Source organism: Aotus nancymaae, unplaced genomic scaffold, assembly GCF_030222135.1.
Source record: "Aotus nancymaae isolate 86718 unplaced genomic scaffold, 86718_ANA_hifiasm-v0.15.2.pri h1tg000064l_0, whole genome shotgun sequence".
NCBI classification, from domain to species: Eukaryota; Metazoa; Chordata; class Mammalia; order Primates; family Aotidae; genus Aotus; species Aotus nancymaae.
The window spans coordinates 6,105,728-6,131,970 of record NW_026988478.1 but is presented as its reverse complement, the minus strand read 5'-3'; the positions used below and the strand labels follow the sequence as shown (position 1 = coordinate 6,131,970).

Sequence of the window (26,243 nt, the reverse complement as noted above, 5' to 3'; positions counted from 1 at the left end):
ATCTAGAAGAAGAAACCAAGACCTAAATGTTAATGAAGGGGTTTTTTAGTTCCAGTTCCAAATGAGTAGGTTGGAAACTTTTGTTTCTCCCATCTGTGTTTCTTCTGGAACGACTACTCTACTGGCAAAATTACGCTTTGTTTACATCAGCATATCCCAAGCTGGAGTTTAGAAGAACTATACCTAGAAGATGCTATGTAGTCAAACTGTATGGAAAACTCTAGGTTTCCTTCTGCAGGGCTTCTTGGAGACTTTATAATGCTAAAATACACTGTGAGTTTGCAAAAGTGAGGATTAAAACAGTTTCGAAACTGATTGAGCTATTTTCTCTGTCTGTCCCAGAAGGCTTATCATCCCCATCTTCATAAGTAGCATCCAGTAGGATGTGCTTGAGAAAAGCTTGTTAGTGCTTAGTCACATTTTAGCAAATTCAGTGTAGATACTTTCTACATTTTAATATAAAATTTAATTTGGCATAAGCATTTTTTACTTATAATTTTATACTATCTTCATCATTACATGAGGACTAGTTACATACATATTATCATGTCAAATACATCTGTTTAACTAGTGATTATTAAATATTTAGATGTGCAAAAAACAAGTAAGTATTCCTGTGCCATTTTCAGTATAAATAAAATTGTAATTATTAAGTTGAAATTTTATTTCCTTCTAACAATCATAAATAATGTTATTGTGTATTCAAACAAAACTATTAGCAAAATTGAGCAACACTGCTGAATATAAATTAAGCCCTAAAAATAAATACATAAGATGTAGAAAGCAAATTAATTTGAGTCTGAAACACTTTTTGTAGCAGAATGCGCAAGAGAAGTGAACTAAGGTGAATTTACCAAGTAGAATAGGCATCCCCATTTTGTCAACTAAACGATAAAAATATTCAAGCCGTAGTTAAAAGTTCATGCATTGCTAGTCCATAACACAGGCAGTTTGTAATGAGACTGAACACAGGAAAAATGATTACTTTTCTAGTGAATGCAAAGGACTTTTGTGACCTAGCTAGACTAAAACTGAGCTTCCACAACCAAACCAGTGACCTAAATGAAAGAAAGTTCTCACTTTCCTTCTTACCTTTTACTCACAGCTTGCAAGTTGTTGACTAAGAAGTCTTTTGCGACGTACCAGCCAATGTCAGATGCTGCCACAACTTCAATTATATTTGTTTCATTAGAAGTGAATGGGGATGCGCTGATAGCATACTCCATATATCTGCAAAAGCACATTTGCAAAAAATACATTTTAAACATCCAACATAAAGAGTTAGTTTAAATAAATGAGATAAAATTCCATGGTTCTAAGGTAATGAGGCACAAATATGCATCATTTTAATATTTACATTAGCACATTTCTATTTTTTCCCTTTAGTTTATTAATTTCATTCCTCCACCAGAAACTCTCAAGGTAAGCTGACCATAATCACCTGTTAAGTATCCATGGGTCTTTACTGCAGCTCATTGCATAAGCAAGTTGAAACTTTTCTTCTTCCTTTGTTGTATTAGTGTAAATATTTAACAAGATGTCCCACTCTTTATCACTTCCCAAGGCAATGCCATAACATAAAACCACTTCTTTAATTGGATAAGGTATTCTGTAAGATATAACATACAATGATATTTTTCATAGTAGTTAAGATATGTTGATCCAGGTTATCATATTTTAGAAGTATGAATCTAGAAAAAATATTTGAAGACACAGATAAAGTTCAAAAGTAGGGATCTAGAGAGGTAATTGTCAAAATTGTCATTAGCATTAATTCCATGAGAAGAGATCATCAAATTCCAAACTAAGGAGCTTTAAGAAAGAAGTAAATTAGAGTAGTATAGTGTATATTAATAATACAGTTTGGTCTTGTATCTCATTATCACATTTCCTAAGAGTACATCTGAGTTGCTATATTAAAGGTAATAAAACCAAAATGGGAGTTAGTCTTGGCACTCAGTGAGGCAACAAACTAAGAGAGAGATGGAGAGAGAGAGGTGCTCTGCCGCACTCTTAGATATAGCAATCATAAACAATCATAAAAAACAACCTATTAAGACTCAAAACAAGCACAGAAAGCTAAAAGTAAGTGCTTATTGGAAGAATGCACTGGCAATGAGAAGTCCTGGGTGATGATTCATTGTATAAATTCTAATCTATTGTTATACACACACCCACATTAAACACTGTTTTTTTTAAAAAAGGTATTTGAAAAGAATAGTAGGAGAAAGCGCTTAGCCAAGTGAAGGCAAAACACTCATTCCCACAGTGAGTACATCAAAAAGGGAAATTGCTCGTGCTAAAATACAAGGACAAAAACACGAGGAATTATAATATTACTCTTACTCATTTTCTGGATGGTCCACCCATTTTGTAAAGAGTTCTTTTGACAGCTGAAGACAGTCTTCAAGGCCCAACCAACACACAGTTCCAAAAAGTTTTTCCAGTGATATTCTTGAAGAAAAAGTCAAAGAAAAACAGTTTATTTTGCATTACCACCTTCATTTTCTCTGCCTCCAAGAATGTGTGTTTTTATAAAAGGATAGGTATTTTTAAATATCCTTTCAATGACATCAAGTTTGTTTACAAAATTGCTTTTGTGGATGACAGATGTATTTAAGATTTGGAGAAATATTTACTGAAAGGCTCTTAGGCACCAAAAAAAGCTTCTAAGACTAGTACTTTTTGAAAGTTAGAAACAAATTACTGCCATCCTTCATCTCCCTCAAACACACATGGGTGTATCCAGACTCCACAGCTGTTGTCAATTTATTTTTCCTCTCTTTTACTAGAATTGCCTTATGGATAAAAAAATGATTTTAGAGTATCTGATCTAACAGACTTTAAAATAAAGTTCTTTCTCTATACAAGAAAGGGAAAGGGAATAGTTCATTTCTCCCCTTCTACAATTTGTTTTCTCTTGTTTTGGTGTTTCTTCTACTCCCCCTGGCTGTTATGTACATGTTAAAAGAATAACAGTGTTGGGTTGGTTTGGATGGTTTTTACAGCTGAGAAGGGGTATACATTGTACTTCAAAACAAAATAAGTTCAAAAGAATACAGTGAAGACCAGTAATAAATCCAGGTAAGTGATGCCTTGTGGTCCCTACTCCAGGTTTGGGGTAAGGGTAAAGAAATGCAAATTGGCCATAAGTTTCCAGAAAATGCAGGAGCCAAATTTCTGTTACTCCATCCTCCGGTTTCAACCCAGCCTGACCTGACCTTCTGATAAACTAGAGAGGAATGTCCAAGGGTGGAGGTCCTCTGAGAGACAGTTCTAGGCATTCATCTACATGCTATGCTCACTCCCTGACCCCACCCATCCCAATCCCAAGCTGGTGTCAACAAGCTAGAGTTCTGTGGAAGTACGGTCTAACTCCCCAGGGCTTCTTTGAAGATAACTGACCCTGGGATGCTATAAAAAGTAGGCCACTTCAGTCCAATTTAGGAGAGCCAAGGATATGTCTGGTTAACAAATGTGCTATCTGATTGAGCACACTGCTTTCCCATTCACTCATACAAATTGCCTATCCACTCTCGATCCCTGCTAGTCCTTACCATTGTCCACCTACTCATCCATTCCATTCTATGTCCTTTCAGTCACATCCCTTAGCACTAAAATTTTGACCCTCTCAGAAGAGTACTATTGAGAGAGAATAATCATACTTTGTATATTTTGTATTTCTTGCTTGGTCGAATTGATTTGAACTTGACCAGAAGTTGTAGGTATAATCCCCATACTGTTATTGGCTACAGAGTCCCTCCCTAAATCTAGAGACCATCCTACACACAAAACTTAGGGCACAAGAAAGACAGAAATACTACCACCCCATTTCGCCTCTTGCCTCCTTCCCAGATCACCATGACAACATGCTTACTCTCCTCACCCAACCAGTAATATGAAAGTCATTTGTGATACTAACTCATGCTCACACACCAGTAACTGATCTATATCACTGTCTACCTACCTCATCTTATCTGCATAATGACAGGATTTCTGTTAACAATAATATACAGAGGGGACCCTTTTCCCTGTGGCTTTTCCATGCCCATCAACTCACTGGAATAGGCTAGCTTTGATGAGCACACCTTCACCAATAGTAGGATACATTTATTATTTCAACCAGTAGTCTAAGCTTTGAGAATATAGAGCTATAAGCTCCTATGTGTACATGCATGTGCTTTGCAGGTAAATTAAGATCTCAAATGACTGTCTTCTCTTAGAATACAGGTAACCCACCAATCTCTGAGCTATTGTTCTCAAATATTAATAGCATACAAAACCTCTCAATGAATAACAGACATGAAGATTTTATTTTATGACTTCTGGAAGCCTATTAATATGAATGTATTTTATTCAATTACCATTTCTTAAAATATACTTACAGAGCTAAGTAGTCATGTTGTAATACCAACACATTTTCACGAATTATAGTTACATAAATATTCCATATTGAATTAAGTCTCTTTAATAGGTACTTCTATAAACAACAAAGAAAATACACTGTTAGTTGTGGCTTGCAAAACTGAATTTTCACTATGTTCCTATTTATTTATCTGAAAAGACATTGATAGAGGAGTGGCAGATATTTCTTCAGAAATTATCTGTTACTAAATAGGTAGCTGGTTTATTTTTTACATCTTTGGGTTTAGTTCCGTTTTACATAAAATGTGGTTTACCATAATACAATGTTACAGTGTATTATGAGGATTAAATAATATATTGCCTGGCACAAAGCAAGAACTCAAAAAATATCAGCTATTATTATCACTTATCATCTGATACATTTCCAGTTATGTTCAAAATAGAGAAGAAATGTCAAGAAGCCCTGATTCTGAAATAAAGTTTCTCCAACTAAGCTATCAGATGATAAATATAAAATTATAAAAGTTAGACATTTATCAATAAATCTCTAAGAATTAACTATATGCTGCTTAGTGAAATTCTTTAAAAACAAATATTAGTTATACTTCTTTACCCAGAACAAGTCGTCAGATGTTATCAATGAGCCCCCTCAATCCCACCAAAATTTCAGTGCCTTCTTTTATTAATCACCATCTCAAGATCAGCTAAATTCCCACTAGTACTTTGATTATTAGGAAAAAGAAAATCTGGAACTGTAAGAGGTATTTGCAATCTCACCCTCAGAATAGCCTAGAAATTCACTTGAAATCATCACCTAACATACTTTTTGGTTTGTGTGACCCCTAACTCCCTGAAGAGGGCTCCCTAACTTTTGCATTGATTTTATCATTGCCATTTTTTCCTATAATTACTGTTTAAGACCTAACAATGGATAATATATATTTTCATTTATGATGGCATGTCATTTCTCTGTTCGCTAATTCTAATTTCCCCCTTTCTTTTCCTAACATCAAAAGCATCTTCATATTTTTGCATTTTCTGGAATATTTCTCTCTGGTTTTAAGTGCTATTGCTATGGATAAGAACATTGCAATTATAAACACAGAGTTGTTAAAAGTCATTCTGTTTGCCTAACAATCTCTCAGGAAAATCGTTGCTAATAAATATTATCCTTTTTCCTAAAAAAACTGGGCATACCATTTCCATCCACTTCTGGTTTCTTAGGACACACTCACTTCACCAAGAATGAAGTACCCTTCCAATCCTCACTCATCTCCTAGACCAGGTCTAGTCTAAGGTATTTTCTTCCCAGAACAATCAGCCATTGTCAAGAAAATACATATATATATATATATATATATATATATATAATTTATAAAATATATTTTTATTTATATATTTATTTTCTTTATAAAATAAATGTATATTTACTTTCTTAACAATGGAAAAGACCTGTCTTATGGATGCTGGCTACAATATGAAAAGGAAGAAGAAAGGATTTATTTAAAAACTACATAAGAAAGATGAAATTACCTTTAATAATGGATATAGATCAGAGTTCTTCACATCAGAAACAAGATCCTTGGTTACCAAGTTTGCCAAGACTGTATGCCATACTATGATTTCGTCTTCTTCAGCAAGGTACTTGGTTAACTCAAGTGCTGTTTCAATCTCAATATAATTGTTTCTGTTTGATTTAAAAATATACACACTCAAAAAACCTTCACTTGCTAAATAATTGGCATGTGTTTGATATTATTCCATGTTTCAATGCCTGACTTCAATAACGCATGTGAGTAAGTCAAGAAACAAGAAGGTAAACATCTCATCTTATAGAAAAAACGAAACTGAAGCAAAGTTGAGAAGCCCTCCATTTCAATTTGGTACTTTAAAGTGTCCAAAGTCTTGAAGCCTAGAGAAAATTCAGGCCAAATGTTGGACTGATTATTAGGAAATAGAAGAGTTATGCATTTAGTATGCATTCTTAGGAAAGTATAATTTGCACTCAACAAGTATTAATTTGAAATAATTCTCTATCTAATGCTCTGCCAGCTACTTATGTGCACATCAACTACAGGCATACCTCAGAGATACTATGGATTCTGTTCCAGACCACCACAATAAAACAAATATCATAATAAAGAAATTCATATGATTTTTTTGATTTTCCAGTGCATATAAAAGTTATGTTTACACTATACTGTAGTCTATTAAGTGTGCAATGTCATTATGTCTAGGAAAAACAGCATACACACCTTAATTTAAGAGTGGTTTATAGTCAACAAATGCTAACAACAATCTGAGCCTTCAGCAAGTCATAACCTTGGCTGTTAACTGATCAGAGTGGTGATTGCTGAAGGCTGGGGTGGCTACGGCAACTTCTTAAAATAAGCAACAATAAAGTTTGCCACATTGCTCAATTCCCTTTCACAAAAGATTTCTCTGTAATATGTGATGCTGTTTAATAGCATTTTACCTACAGCAAAACTTCTTTCAAAATTAGAGTCAATCCTCTCACACACCCTGCTGCTGCTTTAACAACTAAGTATACATAATATTCTCAATCCTTTGTTGTCATTTCAGCAATGGTCACAGTATCTTCACCAGGATTAGATTCCTTCTCAAGAAATCACTTTTCTTGCTCATTCATAAGAAACAACTTCGCCTCTATTCAAGTTTTATGATGAGATTGCAGCAATTCAGTTGCATCTTCAGGCTCCACTTCTAATTTTAGTTCTATTGCTATTTCCACCATATCTGAAGTGACTTCCTCTGCTTAAATCTTAACCTCAAACTTCTTCAAAACTCCTATTTATACTGATTTTTTTGCATCACAAACATTCATAATGGCATTTGGAATGATGAATTCTTTCCAGAAGATTTTCAATTTACTTTGGCCAGATTCATCAGAGGAATCACTATCTATGAAAGCTATAGCTTTATGAAATGTATTTCTTAAATAATAAGATTTAAAAGTAGAAATTACTCCTTGATCTGTGGGCTGAAGAATTGATGTTGTGTTAGTAGGCATGAAAACAACATTAATCTCCTTGTACATCTCCATCATAGTGCTTGTGTAACCAAGTGCATCGTCAATGAGCAGTGATATTTTGGAAGGAATTTTTTCTTTCCTGAACAGTAGATCTCAGCAATGGGCTTAAAATATTCAGCAAACCATACTGTAAACAGATGTGCTGTCATCCAGGCTCTGTTGTTCTATGTACAGAACACAAGCAGAGTTGATTTAGCATAATGTTTAAGGACCCTAGGATTTACAGAATGGTAAATGAGCATTGGCTTCAACTTAAAGCTACCAGCTGCATTAGCCCCTAACAAGAGAGTCAGCCTGTCCTTTGAAACTTTGAAGACAAGCATTGACTTGTCCTCTCTAGCTATGAAAGTCCTAGAGGGCATATTCTTCCAATATAAGACTGTTTCATATTAAAAACCTGTTGCTTGGTGCAGCTATTTTAACAATTATCTTAGCTAGATCTTCTGGATAACTTACTATAACTTCTACATCAACATTTGCTGTTTCACCTTGTACTTTTGTTATGGAGATGGTTTCTTAATCTTCATGAATCAACCTCTCCTAGCTTTAAACTAGCACCTTTTCCTGCACCTTCCTCACCTCTCTTAGCCTTAATAGAGTGGAAGAGAGTGAGGGCCTAGCTCTGGATTAGGCTTTAGTTTAAGGGAATGTTGTGGCTGGTTTGATCTTTTATCCAAATCACTCGAATTTTCTGCATATCAGCAATAATGCTGCTTCACTTTTTTTTTTTTTTAACCATTCATGTATTCACTGGAGTAGCACTTTTAATTTCCTTCAAGAACTTATCCTTTGCATCTACAATTTGGCTGTTTGGTGCAAGAGGCCTAGTTTTGGCCTATCTCAGTTTCAACATGCCTTTCTCACTAAACTTAATCATTTCTAGATTTTTATTTAAGGTGAAAGACACATGACTCCCCCTTTCACTAGAACCCTTAAAGCCCATTGTAGGGTTATTAATTGGCATAATTTCAATATTACTGCTTCTCAGGGAATGGAAAGGCCAGAGAAGAGGGAGAGAGGTGGAGGAATGGCTGGCCAGTGGAGCAGTCAGAACATACATAATTATGGATTAGGTTTTCTGCCTTATACAGGCATGGTTCATAGCATCCCAAAACAATTACAGTCATAACATTAACAAACCCTGATTACAGATCACTGTAACAGATATAACAATAATGAAAAAAGTTTGAAATATTTTAAGAATTACTAAAATGTGACCCAGAAACATAATATGAGCACATGCTGTTGGAAAATGATGCTGATAGAATTGCTTGACTCAGGGTTGCCACAAACTTTCAATTTGTAACACATGCAATATCTGTGAAGTGCAATAAAGCAAAGCCCAATAAAATGAGGTATGCCTGTAGTACATATGACACTGCCCTTGCAAACCATTGAGAAGCTTCAGTGAAGAGCTGAGACTTATGCATAAGAAGCTACTAATGAAAGATCCCAGAAAAGGCAATGAATACTATAAAATAGCCAAGAAGAAAAATATACACATGGAAAAGTCAGGGGTAAGAGAGAAGAGTCAGGGAAGGCTTTACGGAGAAGGAACTTGAGAAGAGCAGAGAAGGATACATAGGATTAAAATAGGTAGAAAAAGAGGAAGGCAGCCCAGGAAAAAGAAAATAAGGTGGGAATTAGTGTGATGGGCAGACCAAGCTGAGGCAGGGTATTTCCTTTGCGTATAGTGAGAAATGGGGCCTAATAGGTAAGTTGGCTCAGACATGTGTAGATCCTTGAATGTCAGGATGAAGAGTTTAGATTAGGTGGAAAGGTACTCTAGGCATTAAACAATGGGAATAGCATAATGAAATTGATATCTAACAATTTTATTGCAATAGTGTTAACGAAGACAGATGAAATTCAAAAGGACTGAAGGCTGGAGGCTAATTTAACAGGCCAGGCAAGAGATGATGAAAGCTTGGCTTAGTGTGGAAGCAGTGAAAGTGGTAAGGTGAGCCTCCAAAAGACATTTCCAAGAATGGAGAGATAGGACTTGGTGACTGTGCATGTAAGAAGAAGCAAAGAGAGGAATCAAGAAGAAGCAAAGAGAGGAATCAAGGATATCTCTGAGGTTTCAAGTTTGGGTGATGAGAAGAACAGTAGTACCTTTGACATGCAGAGAGAAATTGATAGCAAGAGCAAGGTAGGGACAAAAATGAAGTTCAGTGTTTATGGCACTGAATTTGGGTGACCACATGATAAACCTGAGACAGGTGGAAAGATAAGTAGCAATGTAGATTTGCAAGTCATCAACATGTCCTTCCACAAACGTTTAATGAGGACCTTACATCTGCTGGCACTCTAAAGATATGTAATAAAATGATCACCAACCCAAGAGTGAATGAGTTATCAGAAGAAAGACAGAAGAAAGTAATATAACTACAATTGGTGTTAAGAGAGCTCACAGCAGTAGAAGAGAAGTCAGACACACGAGGTCCCGTCTCAAGAAGCAAAAACAACATTTTCAGGACGATATAGTAAATAATATCAAAGTTACGGTAATCTTAGAGAGAGAGATTGGATTTTCAGCAAAGTATTAGACAAAGAAATGTGCTGCAGGTCACAGAGAGAAAAAGTAGTAAAGAAGGATAAAATAAGTAGACGTTTATTCAAGAAATATGGCTGACCAAAGAAAGAGAAAAATTACTAGATAATTTATTACATATATTTCTTAATTTTATTGGTTGAAAATTTAAATTTTGAACATTTATTAACTTACCTGGTTAAACACTTAGTAGCATGTCTTACACTGAGTAAATCCAATATAAATAAAATAAATAATTCTGCAATATACTAAAATACAGGCAAGATTGCATTAAAATTATAGCCATCACCCTTGGATAACAGAAATCACTGCAAAATCTCAATTGGTAGTCTTTTTATTTCCAGCAACTTATTATATTGTAAAATTCCACCACAGCTATAGAACTTCATACTAATCTTAATAAGTTAGGGCCTATATATGCTAAATAATCAAATTCATAGTGATGAGGCTACTATTTTTATAAAGGTCTCAAGGTATATTCTAAAACCATGAGAGAGGAAAACATACTCACTTAGACAAGAAAAAGGCATCATCAATCAACTGCAGTCTGTGAATAATAGGAATAGCCTGCAGAATTAGACCCAAATATGTGCAGAAAAAGATGAGAACATTTTTCAGTAAAAAGTTTTCAAAATAACAGCAATTTAGAGATTACTGCTGCCTATAAAGCATCTTCACATGAATTATCTCATCTGCAGAGAAACAGTAATTACTAAGGATAGACCTCATAATTTCTTTATCACACATCTGTTTTTTTTTTTTTTTAATAAATGACCCCTCTGGACATCAATCATAAAGTTTAAATAGGGCAGAGAGTTTTGCCAAAATACTCCCGAAACACACCATGTTAAAAAACAAAACAGGTAACCAAATTTAGAAGACCTCTCCAAAACAAGTATACATTAACTTGTATTACAACATCTAAATTAGTTTCGGGGAAGTTTTTGGCATAGAAGGCCTTAAATAAATATTATTTAGTGCTATTTTGGTAACACTGAGCTACCATATGTTTTCACATGGTATTTATCTTAAGATTTTACTAATGTGACAGAATGCCACCAACAGATCCCTTTATATCCATGAAACAGCAGGGGCCAATTGCCAGTGTACTTCTTTAGGCTTCTGTTTGAACTCCTTGGCACTGCCAGGCCATAGGACTCTGCTCTCAGCTCAGTCCCTAAGTGTGCCCAAGGCCTCCTACATCACACCTTCAGCAACTCTCAGCACTGTGATATATTTGGTCCAAAACTTTATCTTCACAACATTTCTTTAAGCATCTGAGCAAGTCAAGTTTAATTCTTCAGTTGGTATAGTCTAATTTCTTCTCTGGTAATACTAACGCATTTTCTCGATTAATATTAATCATAAAGATTCTCTTTTATTTGCTCACCAATGATGTAGAAATAAATTGCCTTTGTTTTTCAATAAATAAATCTACAATGGTTTCAGGAAATTACTATAATGGTATAACCTCATGCTTGCATGGCTTAGAATGCTTTTAGAAATGTTATAAGTATTTAGCCACTCTGAAAAGATTTGGAAAGAAAATATTATTGTAAGTGGCCTTTATGGCTTTATTCAAAATCCCAATAATTTATTTTAATTACTGAACATGTTATGAATCCCTGAATTGTGTCAGGCCTCTGTTAAACATAATACATATATTATCTTATTTAATCTTCACAATAACCCTTTAATTTTGGTATATTATACCCATTATTATACATATAAGAAACTGAGGTACAACCAGGATGCCTTCTCTAGCCTTTTAATGGTTGATCTTTCTGTTAGAAAGAGAGTCCACCTTCATTCCCATCCCCCTCACCTCCAGGCATACTGAAGAGATTTTTTTTTTTCTATATTCTTAAAAAGGGGAGATTTGGCTTGAATGTGCCATACATCTGGCAAACAATGAACAAAATATGAACACAAGTCTTTCTGATCCAGAACCTAAGCTCTAAACCAATATGCTAGAGAGACTGCTGTGTGTCTCAGAGAACTTTCAAGCACAGAGACACTTAACATAGAGACATCTTTTAGTTCAACACTCAAGTTTTGTGAATGGAGTCTAAATGAACCACCCAAGGGTTCACAGCAAGTCACAGCAGAGCCAACTGTACTGACTCCTAAGCCAGCATCCAGCTCTGCTCATGGAAATTTAGTTTAATCAATTAAAATCTGATTGATTAGAGCTGGCCAACATTTTAGTGTTTATACACTGCATAATTACTTATAGTTATTTTATAATATAAAGTGATACCGGATTATTATTGTTTTGTGAACTAAATTCTCTCTTCTGAGGTAGAGTGGAAATATATTTTAGAAGTAAAATTAATATTTTCTAGCATTTACTGAGTACCTATTAAGGGTTTAGAAATTTTAAGTATACTTTTACCTACATCATCTCTAATCCTCGTGATGAATAAAATATGATAATATTCTCATTTTACAATGAAGAAATGGAACCAGAACATTTAAGTAACTTGCCAAAGATCACAAAACTAATGATGAATAGAATGCATTCTGATTCTTACCTGGAAATGTTTTGGAAAAGTAAGATGAATGTTCAAAAACACAACACATTTAATCAAAACCTCCACTTGCTAAGAACAAGAAAAAACATCTCTTTCATATGTCTGGAGATGAGGGGCAGGAATGGGGTTGGAATGTCTTCCCACCAGAATGCTCAACCTCTAAAACACTAGAATAGGCATTATAAACTATATTTAATCAAAAGTATCAAAAGTAACCTTACCTTAGGATCCTTTTCAAGTAGTTGATTTAATTTCTTCCAACCTAATTTATCATAATTAACTCTATAATATCCAGTCATATTCAAATTCAAAATCACCCAGTCACGGTCAGAATCTGAAACTTGCATTTCAGGGAATACTTCTATAAAGGAATATGGGAATAATTTGAAATGGTACATTTTAAAAAGATTTTAATACCTATTTATACTACACACTTGATTCTAAACAACAAACCAATAAAACAAAAATTTAAAGGAATTCTAGAATATATATTGCTCTTACCATGTAATTCTATATTTTTCACATAAAATGGCTTTTGATTTGACACTTTTCTTTAAAACTCTGTTTGACAAGAGTGATATTTCAGTTTGAAATGAGATAGCTTTTTGGCCGAGCATGGTGGTTCACGCCTGTAATCCCAGCATTTTGGGAGGTCAAGAGTTTGAGACCAGCCTGACCAACATGGTGAAACCTCATCTCTATAACAATACGAAAATTAGTCGGGCATGGTGGCATGCACCTGTAATCCCAGCTACTCAGGAGGCTGAGGCAGGAGAATCTCTGAACCTGGGAGGCGGAGGTTGCGGTGAGCCGAGATCACGCCACTGCACTCCAGCCTGGGCAACAGAGCGAGACTCAGTCTCAAAAAAAAGGAAATGAGATAGCTTTTTAAAAGCTACACATTTCAATATTTTATTCTCTGCCTTTATATAAGCATATATGTAAAGATGTTTGAAAAATGTGTTACTTACTGCTGCTTTGATCTAGCCATACTAAAGATTGTGTAGTTCCATTTTTTATCCAAAGAATAGGGACAATCCACGTGCCACTTATTGGAAGAAAATAAAAAACTTAGTTACTTTTCGCACATGAGAATATACACTCTGAGCCACTATTAAAGAGATGATGAAATAGCACACAGAACTCAGATTGTTTGGTCATTCTCTCTGGATATGCAGGCCTTTGTTCTTAGGATTATTCACTGCTGTTTTTACAAGCCAGTTTTACTTTGGCTATTGTTTACTCCTCTCTCCTGTTGTGTTTTATGTGTTTTATGGATTTACTTCTTTATGACTTAGGGAGCTACTAAAACTCTCTTATCTCTGAAACCTTCAAGTCCTGTGTATATTAAATTATAGACACCTGGCTTCACTTAAGGGTAGTTCAAATGCTGCAAACAGAACCCAATCTAACGGAATCCATGCCCAGATAGGTAAAAAGTAGTTTAGAAGAAAACACGTGACTAACACTTCAAAATACTTTCAACCTCAAGTGTTCTCCCCATCTGAAAAGTATTCAACAGGAATCAGCCACGACATTTATATTTATTGAATGCCTGCTTTCTTCCCACATTGCTGGACGTGACCTGGATGAAGTAGGCAACCACAGGAAGCACATTTGTCATCTGAATATTGCCCAGAGTTTAGGCAATATTTCCAATCTTGTTAAGTTTCCACAAGCCTGGTGTCTTGAAGACTGTCAACTGTGAGTCTGTGTTTATCGACATGGCTAAGACACACACATCTTCTCAAAAGTCACAGAGTATTACAGGGAAAAGGAACCTTTGAGTCTCCCATTTCTCCCTCCTGGGGCTTTAAAGAAAGAGTAGAAATATCTGAAAATTTTGGTGATGGTATTTGAAAACTACTCATTTGTGCTGATATTGCAATGAAATGTGAAGATTAAAACCATCAAAAACAGTTGAAAATCAGCTGACAAATTAAGAAAGGGAAGAGAAGAATAAAGGGATAAAGGCTAGGTTATTTTATACTCATTTCATTTTTACACAATCTTTTGGAATACATGCTATTGCATCTATATAGATAAGGCAACAGAAACTCACAGATCTTAAATAATACCTAAGGTTTGAATTTTGGAGAAGTCAATATTTGAGCCCAGGTCTAATTGACTCTAAAGACCATAATTCTAATGGTGTGGGTATGGCTACAAATACACAAACACAGGCATGCACACACATACATGTACACAACTACACAGAATTTTCCTCAGGGAAATAGTTACCATTCAGTTTCCTTTCTAGGGAAGAGAAGACTACTCTGCAACAAGACTCCCTTTCCTCTTTACTAACGTGTGGCAATCTGTGGCTCTATCTTATTGCCTCCCACTCAGAATCCCAAGGAATTCATTACCTCTGTCTGAAGGACGAAGAGGAACACACGATACCCCACAGCTTTGGGTGCTGATGTAACCCTAAATCTCAGGGTAGGGGCACTGTCTTGAATCCCTAACTTCAGGTCTCTGGCATTGCCCAGGACACAGGGTCTCTGCTTCACCCCAGTATACAGTCACATTGCAGAAGTGTATGTGCCAAGTTGGGGTAATGCTCCTTCACCCACAGGCTGGATCCCATTGGACCAGAGCTCAACCCCAAGGAAGATGAAGACAAAGAGGAGCAAAACTACCTACTTGTTGGTTAGAAGAGTCTGATTTTTAACCTTTTCAAGATAAAATGGCTCCTGTTTCATGATGCCAGTAGACACATTTAAAGTGATCACTGGAAAACCACTCTGGTGTGTCCAACTGTCCATTATGTTTTTTATTGTTGCTGGCAAAATAACTGTACTCTGGTCATCTATGGCCTGTTTTAAAAAATCATCACAAAAGCAGGTAAGGTTATTAGTGAAACGTTTTGAAGTAGCAATCTCCAAAAGGAAACTCAGTAGCTATTCTCTTCCTCACTCATGTAGTAGTCCTGTGGTGGGTGATCTTCTGGGCCAAATTTAGAACTCTGTTTATCTCTATATAGGAACGGTTCTTTAGTTCATTAATTCATTCTCTGAACATATATTTCTTCTTCTAATATGTTCCATGCTCTGTTCTGGGCACTGGGAATACAGTGAAGACTAAAGACACAACCCATGACCTAAGGCAGTTCTATAACAAGGCAAAGTTTTTTCCTATGGAACTGCCATTCACCTATGGCCTCCCAGTCTTGTCCTGTATCATACAAAACAACTCAGCAAGAACGTGTCAGAAAGTAGGACAATCACCATTTGAAAATGCCTCCATAGATCATCTTGCTCAGCATTTGAGTAGGAAAATGTCTTCAAATATGACTGGAAAATAGAAGAGTTAAGGTTAGAATAAATAACATGCCATGCAGTTCATGTTTACTGCCATCCAGGCAACAATTATTTTGCAAACTCACCTTGAGTGCACTGACAAATAAATGCTTATTCAAGAAACTGGAAAGCATCCGGGCCATAGACGCTCCCTAGGACAAAAGAAGTTGTCCATTATTTGAACAAAATTCAATATCCCTATACTGACATATTCCATATTTATAAGCAATATTCTGAGCTGTGCTCCTGATTGCATTTTGCATTTTAGTTGAATGTTTGAATTATTTCAAAATGTGCTAATAAAATAGTAGCCTGTCACTAATTGAGAGGTAAAAGGTAAGCAGATGTCCCACATGTAAAGAGTACACAAAATTTTTAAAAATTGAGATCTTTGCATGGCAAGATTAAATGTCCACCAAGCAGAAGGATTCACCTTGAAGGCAGCAAGTTGTTAAAGTCTATGGTCAATGGTACTAAGCATTAATATGGGCTTGATTGATATTTGCAAGGTGAGAATTAATTTAATCATGTTTTCTGAAACCCATGAATTGAATTAAAATAAGGTTATTTTCATAAAAAGTTTTAACTTGCATATTGATATAGGACCCTTAGAATCCATTTTATGCAACTTTCTACAAGAGTACAGAACCAAAGGAAATTTCTAACTGCTTTTACCTTGCTGTAAGCAAATATGTCAAAGAGTTCCTCTATTTCACTTGTTTTGAAATTTTCCACCTTCATGGCCAAAGCTCTAGTCACCAGGGCGTGATCTTCTCTGAGGACATGATGTAAAATGTTAGAAAAAAAGACCTCATTCTATAAAGGAAAAGATTGAGCCACATTAACTCCTGAGGTGTCACAGAAAAACAAACTTCAATGGTCCTAAAATACTTTCAAAAACTGATACTGAAGAGAGGAAAAAATTCAGTAACTGAGAAGTTGAAATATGCCAAATAAGTCAGGATTCCTTGAATAACAAAACTGTAGGATACCTTCCCTCTTATTTGTATCCTTTTTCATTTCAATTTTTAAAAAGTCAATTACAAAAGTTAATATGGTTCCCAAAAGCCACTGCATTTCCCATAGGGAGGCCCATGGCTCTCCTAACAGGGCCTTCCTTAAGGTGGTTTTAATTCTCTAAAATTTCATTGGTAATTTTATCAATAACTCCTTAAAATTAATCAGTCTCTCTTTCATGAATATTTACAAACCAAAAGCATGCCAGATCTACAAATTCACAAAGATGCTGATGTAATTGAAAATTGAAAACAATCCATAAACAGGACACTACAGTTTATGGCTCATGCATTAAGAGAAGGCAATTTATTATATTTTAATGAGAACCATAGGACTCTTCAAAAGACCAGCTCTCTCTCTCAGACAAATAAGAGCAATTTCTTCCTGAAGTAACGCCAGAAGAAGAATCTAATATTTCTAATAAACTACCCCGTCTTGCTGACATTGCTAGTTTAAGAATCACACTGAGTAGCAAGGATTTGGAGGAGTCATCTGCATAGGTCTGATCCTATCAGGAAGCACGGATTTTACTGGTTTAACACTCAGGCTTCCTGAGAGTGTCTCACTGGTGACCTATAAGCACAATGTGGAAAATAGAGAAAATAAAAAACATCCATAATATCGCACCCTAAGATCACCACCATTAAAATGTTAGTGTAGTTCTCTTCCATCTTTTTTCCCATGCACTATTTATTCCCATAGTTGTAAAAACTTGTTATCTTGCTCATATACTTATAGCATTTGAAAATTTTGCTACCTCATCTTTATAATTATCCCTTATAATGGCTGCTGCATTATAAGGAAAATAGAAACATAAATCGAAAGGAACTAAACCAAAACTTAACAGTGATTATCACAGGATGATCAAATCACAGATGATTTTTTTTCTTTTCAAAGTACAGCAGATGAAACTTTTGCAAAAGAAAAACCTTAAAATATATAAATACACAGCTGCATAATAACCCATCGGGTCAATGGACCATAATTGATTTAATAACTTCCATTTTATTAGCTAGACATTTAAGTTGCTTTCAGCTTTTTACTATTTTGACCAGTTTTAATGAAAATTTTTGTTCATACAGCTTCTCCATATTTTGTGGGTCTTCCCTAACCCCATCAGAATGGATTGTCTTTCCTTCTTCTGCCTGCCTGGTATAAGGTTTTATGTAACCTTCTTGATATCACTATAACCATACAAGGTGACTGATGAATGAGGCAACACCCCTTCCTCAACATCCTAGAGGTCTTCTACTCTGGGCCTTCCATAAAGTGATGCTGTCCGTAGCCTGTTTTGGTTCTGTTGGAGGGAAACACTATAGAAAACATGATGTCAGCTTTAAACACACACACACACACACACACACACACACACACAGGGAAAACAAAAAACTAGATACTGCATATAGTGATTAGATATGAATCCATATATTCACCATTACTTTATCCCACAAGCTGCGATATGCCAGAGAAGACTTACTAAAATTTTTTCCTTCCTTTTTTTTTTTTGGAAACAGAGTTTGTTGCTCAGGCTGGAGTGGACTGCAGCTTCCATTTCCTAGGCTCAAGCAATCCTCTCACCTCAGCCTCTTGAGTAGCTGGGACTATGAGGATGCGTCATCATGCCCAGCTAATTTTAAAAATTTTTAGTAGAGATGAGATTTCACTATGTTGCTTAGGCTGGTCTTAAACTCCTGAGCTTAAGAGATTCTCCCACCTTGGCCTCCCAAAGTGTTGGGCTTACAGGTGTGAGCCACCAAACATGGCATAAAATCTGCTCTTATCCTTAGAAATATAACACTATTTATTGTAATAAATTTGTAGAGAATATTATGGTGGTTAAAAACACAGGATTTGGAGTTAAGGTGCCTGTGTATGAATTCTTCCTCAGCCCTTTAGGAGTTATGTGACTCATCAAAGACCACCAATTTTATCTCTCTGAAACTCAGTTGCCATCTGAAAATAGGTAAAACAACAATGTCCTCGATGGATAATTATGAGAACTAAATTAATTTACATAATGTTCTGAGCACAATGGGTAGCAAATAGGATATGCTCAGTAAGGATTAACCACTGTTGTGTTTACTTGTCATTATTTTTATTATGATCCTTCAGAATTATCCTGAGGATTGAATGAGATAATATAAATAATTCTATATAAGTACATAAAACCAGTGTTCAGTTTATGGTAGTTGTCTCAATAGTACCTAGCAGATGCCATTATCATCTGTGGAATGACTGCATGAAACCCATTTTACGAGTGAGGAACTAAAGCTCAGAGGTGTTCATCTGCTTGCCTCAGCTTATGATCATAGTAAAGGCAGAGCAATATCTGATGGCTACAGTGCCCATATGTACCTTTTCCCTTCACCAAGTCTGCTGCTTTCTTAGATCAGGTAGCAGAAAGATGGAGGAAAGTCATTAAGTGGCAATGTGAGGGCAAGAGCTTCAGAATTCCAGAAAGCCTTTCTCCTTAATGTTCTGACCCCTTGACCATAAGCCATTCATATCATGCTTTGGTGACTTTGACTTTTAGCTGAAATTAGACTTTGAAATAGAAAAAATTGAAAATCTGTTTCTGGATAAGGTGAAATTAGACTTTGAAATAGAAAAAATTGAAAATCTGTTTCTGCATAAGGGTCTATGACTCTGTTACTCAATTTCAATCATATTACTAGATTAAAAAGAGGTTAAAGTTCTTGATCTCCAAAAATCATTGAAAGGAGAGCTTAAGCTTTTTAAAAACAAAGATCGTGGCAATGTCCTCAATCGCCAGGATCTGATGCCTTCACTCAGCTCCACGAGCAACTAAGAGATGTAGAAAACATGGATAAGAAACTAATGATAAAAAGAAATAATTAAAAGGCACAAAAAGAGACTAATGTTGTAAGTCTTAGCTTCAAAAATACCAGAAATATGTTTTGGGGAAGTTTTGCTAGATACTGATAATACTTAAACCATTTTAGTTGTTATAAGAGGTAACTGAAATTGATGTTCATGATGGATTCTATCTACTTAAGAAAATACGGTAAATTTCATTGTCTTATGGAAATTAAACTTCTTCCTTTATTTATTCTATCCACAGAGTTTATTTAGGATCTAACCAACTGCTTTTAAAAGCACTGATAGATGGCACTAACCATGAGTGAATAAAAGCTATGAAAGAGAGATAGAAACAATTTTGTAGGCACAGAGTAAGTGGAAAGGACTGTTCAAAACATCTAAGACAATAAAGACATACTATATATAGATAAAGTGTGTGTGTATATATACATATATATACATACAATCATATATTGAAGACAGAAACACACCCTCGCCCCTCCCTTCCCCACCCCCAACCACCAATTAGCTTCTTGAGGATAAGAACACTCCATTGTGTTTTTGCTATAGAGCACAGTGGTTAAAAGCATGGGCTTCACTGTCAGCGTGACCTGGAATTGAATCACAGCTCTGACATTTAATAACTATGAGACCTTGAGCAACTTACTTAATGGTTCTATGCCTCAGTTTCCTCACCTGTAAAACAGAAGTAACAACAGCACTCATATGGTTGGTTTGAGGTCTGAGTAAGATGATGTATATATAGAGCTCACACTGCCTGGCACTTAAGTTCTAAGTACTCATTGAATGGTAAATACAGTATTATTGCTGTTACCATCATTATCCTTGTCATCAGACTAGACCCAGACAACTGGTTATAATCTCAGTCCTGTCCCAGTTGGGCAAATTACCTTGGGCAAGTCATTTAGAGTCATTTAACCTTTCAGTACTTTAGTCTATATAATGATGTCCAAACTTTCCTCCAGGACAAGCAGGGCCTGTGCAGAGTCCACGGGGAGGAAGAGAGAGGTGCTGCAGAGTGACTGGGCTTGGGGCATCTTATAGGATGTCTGTAAAGGGTGGGGAGGTGGCATGGAATTCGGGTGTTAAAAGCCTACACTATATCAGTGCTTCCCAGACGCTGTGATTTCACAAATAGATGAAAAGAGGTTTTAAAAAAGGTTTCTGTGGCACCAAGATAGGGTTGTCAACTTTTTTTCCTGCCAAACTATCAACCAAAACAAGTACCATCTACCTACCACCCATTATCAACTTCCATAAAAGAAGGAAAGTTTACTTCCAAAATAATAGAAAGAACATCATCTGAGAATCTCCTTCAGAATGAATAGATTTAGTCTATAAAGAAGATCCAAGAAGTGGAGATAGTATTTCAATATTAATAAACCTTTGAATGAGTGAAGGTAAAGAGAAAAGAGGTGAATAATCTAGCCTTGGAGCAACTGGGAGCTGAGATGAGATGGAGACCAGCGAAGAAAGGCAGGAAGGAGCAATCTGGAGGACCAGAGAGGTTACAGGAGACAGAAGAGAGGAGGAAAAGAAGCAAGAAAGGACCTCTGGTTTATAAAAGAAGTGAGGTTTATATCAAAAGATAACACGGGCCGGGCATGATGGCTCACTCCTGTAAACTCAGCACTTTGGGAGCCGAGGCAGGCAGATCATGAGGTCAAGAGACCATCCTGGCCAACATGGTGAAACCCCATCTCTACTAAAAATACAAAAATTAGCTGGGCATGGTGGCACGTGCCTGTAGTCCTAGCTACTCAGGAGGCTGAGGCAGGAGAATAGCTTGAACTGGGGAGGTGGAGGTTGCAGTGAGATGAGATCGCACCACTGCACTTCAATTTGGGCAACAGAGCAAGATTTAGTCTCAAAAAAAAAAAGATAACATGAAGTCTAAACATTTAAATATCTAAATTAAATCAATTTGGCTTTATCATGGCATTCTAAAAGCACTAGCTAATTACTCTACATAAATTAAATATCAGAAGTGAAACCTACAGTTGAAATAATTAGATTTGCACATGCATGTATTTATTTTTCAATATTACTATTTACTCAAATTAGCAAAACAATCTCAGCAATAATATTAAATATGAAGTAGCATATTACTTATCGTAAAAGTCATACACTACTTCACTACTTTAAAATACGGTCAAGTTGGGCGTGGTGGCTCATGCCTATAATCCCAGCACTTTGGGAGGCCAAGGCTGGTGGATCCCTTGAGTCCAGGAGTTTTAGACCAGTCTGGGCAACTTGGAGAAACCCAATCTCTACAAAAAATACAAAAATTATTTGAGCATGGTAGCATGTGCCTGTAGTCTCAGCTACTCAGAAGGCTGAGGTGGGAGGATTTCTTGAGACCAGGAGGCTGAGACTGCAGTGAGTCAAGATTTCACCATTGCACTCTAGCTTGGTTGACAGAGTGAGACCCTGTCTCTAGCCTGGGTGACAGAGCAAGACCTACACTATACATGTAGTAGGATCAAGGAATATATATAGTAGGAATAAGTGAAAATAATATTTGGCAGTCATTTAAAATCTTCTCTTTAAAAAAGATCTAATGATTGATTGGTAGAAATGCTCATGATTATGAAATAGAAATATGAAGTTGAATACGAAGTAGAAAAAGCAATACAAATTTTTATGTAATTCCCACTTTCAAAAACATCTATGATAGATTAAAAGCCTGGAATAAAAAAATCAAAAAGATACTACAAATAATTTCTGGATTACAGATAATTTAGCATTTCTTGTATTTTTCTGTATTTTATACATTTTTAAGAATCAATATGCCTTACTTTTATAATTAGGAAAAAAATGTTAAATAAATTTAATAAACATACTTACTCTTGGGAATTTAGGATGAAAGTAGTTAATTACTTCATACTCAAAATAAGATGCGAAACCCTCCTTGAGCCAGACATTGTTCCACCAATTCATGGTAACCAAGTTTCCAAACCACTTTTGGATGAGAAGAAAAAAAAAAAAAGCTTTCTTAAATTTAATTTTTAAGTTATATTCATTGTAATTGCATGTTAAATAAATGTAAGGTTAAAAGACATAATTAAAATTTATTTGCCATCAATAACAAAACTTGAAGACAGGGCACCAGAAAACAAGGAGATATTAGTCATGTATTTCTCAGAAATATTCCATGTCCAATGATTGAAAGCAATTTTTGTTTTTAAACTGTGATGTTTAAACATCAGGTCAGTTATAATAGCATTTCTTATGTCTACTTGGCCCAAAAGTTGTTTTTAGTTCCATAAAACAGAAGCCCTGAATGCTGACTTACCACCTACTAATTCTAGCTCCTTATACACTAAATAGGCTGCAACTCGATTTTACTTTAAGCAGTTATGTTTTAAGAATATAATTTGATCTGTGCCGTGTACAAATCACTCAAGTAATCATATGTTTTGCAATATAGCTCAACTGTAATTATTTTCTGTTTGAGCTAAACAGAAAAAAAACAATCAGTGTCAAGTGAATGATGAACAGGATTAGGAAAGAAAAACAATGATTTCCAAACTAACCAGCCCAAGCCCTGCTATTTGACTAAATTCTTATAACAGCTATAATTACTAACAGCCTGTATTCCAAAACAATGTGTCACTTAGACTATACTAAAAAAATGACACTTTGGGTGACTTAATAAAACTTGCAAATGTGTGTGTTTTACTGTGCACCAGGGTGTTACTCAATCCTAGTAAATTGCTCTTTTCCAAACTTCTTACGGAGCCACATTACTAAGATAACACAGTTGAGATTATTTCTTTCTTAACAAACTGGTATGAATGGAGCAGGCACTGAAATGCAGACATGAAAATCTTCATCAAATTAAACAGCTAAACTTCTAAAATTCCAATGCAAAAGCAAATAGATCTGATGAAATGAATTGTCGTTTATGCCACCAATGGGAATGCAGCCCAAGGGCTAATGATTTCCACCTTGTTAATGTGTTACCTGCGTCCATTTAACCTCTCTCCAGCAGCAACAACAACAAGTAGAAATTTATAACAATCTGCCGATGAAATGAGGGTATCTTTCAGTGATCCTTTTGAATATCCCGTATTTTAGGTGAATTGAAAAAAAATACTCCTGTGTCTACATGGGTTACGTTTCCTGAAGAGGACTTTGTGGAGCAAGTTAATTGTTGGATATACACACCCAACCCTCAGCTGAACTGTAAGGTCTCCTCACTAGGATCTGCCACCAATAGCTCAAATCCACCCAGAATCTGAGTCTTCCCTGTTTTTACTCACTGTCATTTTTTGGGGTGTTTTTCTTTTTAAAATGTGGTATATGGCAGGGTCTTATTAAGGCTTTTATGCTATTTTGGTAGAGCACCTGAAGAATAACTTCACATGAAATAAAAAGAACATTTTACCACATGCCTGGTGTGCAATCTCGTGGGAAACAATGTTGGCGATCAGAGTCTTTTTCTCTGTCAGTTGATCTTTTGGATCCAGTAACAATACTGATTCATCAAATACCATTAGTCCCCAGTTTTCCATTGCATGGTTGTCAAAACTAGGCAAGGCAATTATATCTAAGTGGATTTAAATGGAGGAAAAAATAAAATAATCTCTTCTCCAAAATGGAATTTCTAAATATATCTCTCAAAATGAAATCATAAAATTATCAAAAAATACAAGGCAATATTTATAACCTGAAGGAGAGAAAGCTTTTTAAAGACTAATAACAAAGACAAAAGCCAGCAAATAAATTATTTTGACTATATTAAAATGAAATTTTCTTGATAAAGGACTATATTCAAATATACAAAAAAAATGCTTAAAATTCAACGGTAAGTAAACAAACAACTCAACTACAAAATGGGCAAAAGATTTGAACATACACCTCACTAAAGAAGATATATAAATGGCAAATACACATATAAAAAGATGCTCAACATCAAATGTCATTAGAGAACTGTAAATTAAAACAATGAGATACTACCACATACCTACTAGAATGGCTAAAATGCAAAACACTGGCAACACCAAATGCTGATGAGGATGTGGACCAACAGGAACGCTCATTCATTGTTCATGGGGATGCAAAGTGGTACAGTCACTACAGGTTGACCAAAAGATCTGACAATTACATTCCTTGGAATTAACCCAAATGATCTGAAATCTTATGCCCACCCAAAAACCTGCACACAAATGTTTACGGAAGTTTTATTCATAATCGCTAAAAGATGGAAGCAAACAAGATGCCCTGAAATAGGATAATGGATAAACGAACTGCAGTACACCAATACAACAGAGTGTTTATTCAGTGGTGAGAAGTGATCTATCATGCTAGGAAAAGATATAGAAAATTTTAAGTGCATGTTGCTAAGTAAAAGAAGCTGATCTGGAAAAGCTACATACTATGTGATTCCAACTATATGACATTCTAGAGGCAAAACTAAAAAGATAATAAAAAGATTGGTGGTTGTCAGGGATTCGGGGGAAGCAGGGGAAGATAAATAGATGGAGCAGAGGGGATTTTTATGGCAGTGAAACTATTCTGTATGATACTGTAATGGTGGATACTGGTCATTATACACTTGCCAAAACCCATAGAGTTGTACAATGCAAAAACTGAACCCTAAGATAAACTGGGGAGGTTAGTTAATAATAATGTTTCAATACTGTAACAAGTGTAGCACACTAATGCAAGATGTTGGCAACAGGAGAAAGGGGGGAGAAGGAAGGAAAGAAAATATATGGGAACTCTGCATTTTTTGCACGATCTTCCTGTAACCTAAAACTCCTCTTTAAAAATAGTCTATTTCAATTAAATACTTTAGCCAGGCATGGTGGCTTCTATGCATAATCTTGGCACTTTGAGAGGTCTAGATGGGTGAATCACTTGAGGTCAGGAGTTCAAGACCAGCCTAACCAACTAGCCTGGCCAATATGGTGAAACTCTGTCTCTACTAAAAATAGAAAAATTAGCTGGGCGTGGTGGTGAACACCTGTATTTCTGGCTACTCAGGAGGCTGAGGCGGGAGAATCACTTGAACCTCAGAGGCGGAAGTGACAGTGAGGGGAGATTGCACCACTGCACTCCAGCCTGGGTGACAGAGTGAGATGCCATCTCAAAAAATGCATAAATAAAAATAAATAAATACTTTGGTTCACCAAAATATACTATATACTAATTTGAAAGGCAAACAATAATCTAGGGGAAAATATTTAAAGCATATACCACAAGCAATTAGACTTTTTAATATTTAAAGAACTCAGAAAAAAAATGAAAGGTTAACAATGCAGCAAAGAAATACTGCAAATAGCCAAAAATCTTATTTAAAATGTTATTCAATTATCAAAAATCAAAAATTAAAATGATATAACTTAACATTTAAAATATATAGGAGACTAATAATTAGTCTTGGTATAGGTATAGAAAATCTGGCATATAGCCTACAGGTAAAAGTGTCAACTGGCACAATAATAACCCAAACACCTAGCTCTACCAGTCACTATAATATTTTGATATTCAATCTAACTTTTGACTTGAGAGTGAATTAAAATGAAAGCAACATGAGAAAAAATACTGTTCTATTTAAGGGACACATGAAC

The 26,243-nt window shown here is 35.5% G+C and overlaps 1 protein-coding gene across 1 annotated transcript in view; it reads right to left on the bottom strand.

Annotated features, from left to right (window-relative positions):
• Window positions 1-26,243, bottom strand: part of LVRN (laeverin) — a 69,424-nt gene that overhangs the window by 11,994 nt on the left and 31,187 nt on the right. Inside the window, exons 5-18 of the mRNA XM_012448750.2 lie at window positions 24,063-24,217; window positions 22,513-22,626; window positions 16,483-16,623; window positions 15,894-15,959; window positions 15,736-15,801; window positions 15,152-15,324; window positions 13,477-13,553; window positions 12,727-12,866; window positions 10,483-10,538; window positions 5,899-6,052; window positions 4,386-4,480; window positions 2,347-2,454; window positions 1,442-1,609; window positions 1,093-1,230 (exon numbers count right to left, since the gene is read on the bottom strand). Of these exons, the coding sequence (XP_012304173.1) occupies window positions 1,093-1,230; window positions 1,442-1,609; window positions 2,347-2,454; window positions 4,386-4,480; window positions 5,899-6,052; window positions 10,483-10,538; window positions 12,727-12,866; window positions 13,477-13,553; window positions 15,152-15,324; window positions 15,736-15,801; window positions 15,894-15,959; window positions 16,483-16,623; window positions 22,513-22,626; window positions 24,063-24,217 (1,651 nt within the window). The remainder of the gene's footprint in view (window positions 1-1,092; window positions 1,231-1,441; window positions 1,610-2,346; window positions 2,455-4,385; window positions 4,481-5,898; window positions 6,053-10,482; window positions 10,539-12,726; window positions 12,867-13,476; window positions 13,554-15,151; window positions 15,325-15,735; window positions 15,802-15,893; window positions 15,960-16,482; window positions 16,624-22,512; window positions 22,627-24,062; window positions 24,218-26,243) is intronic.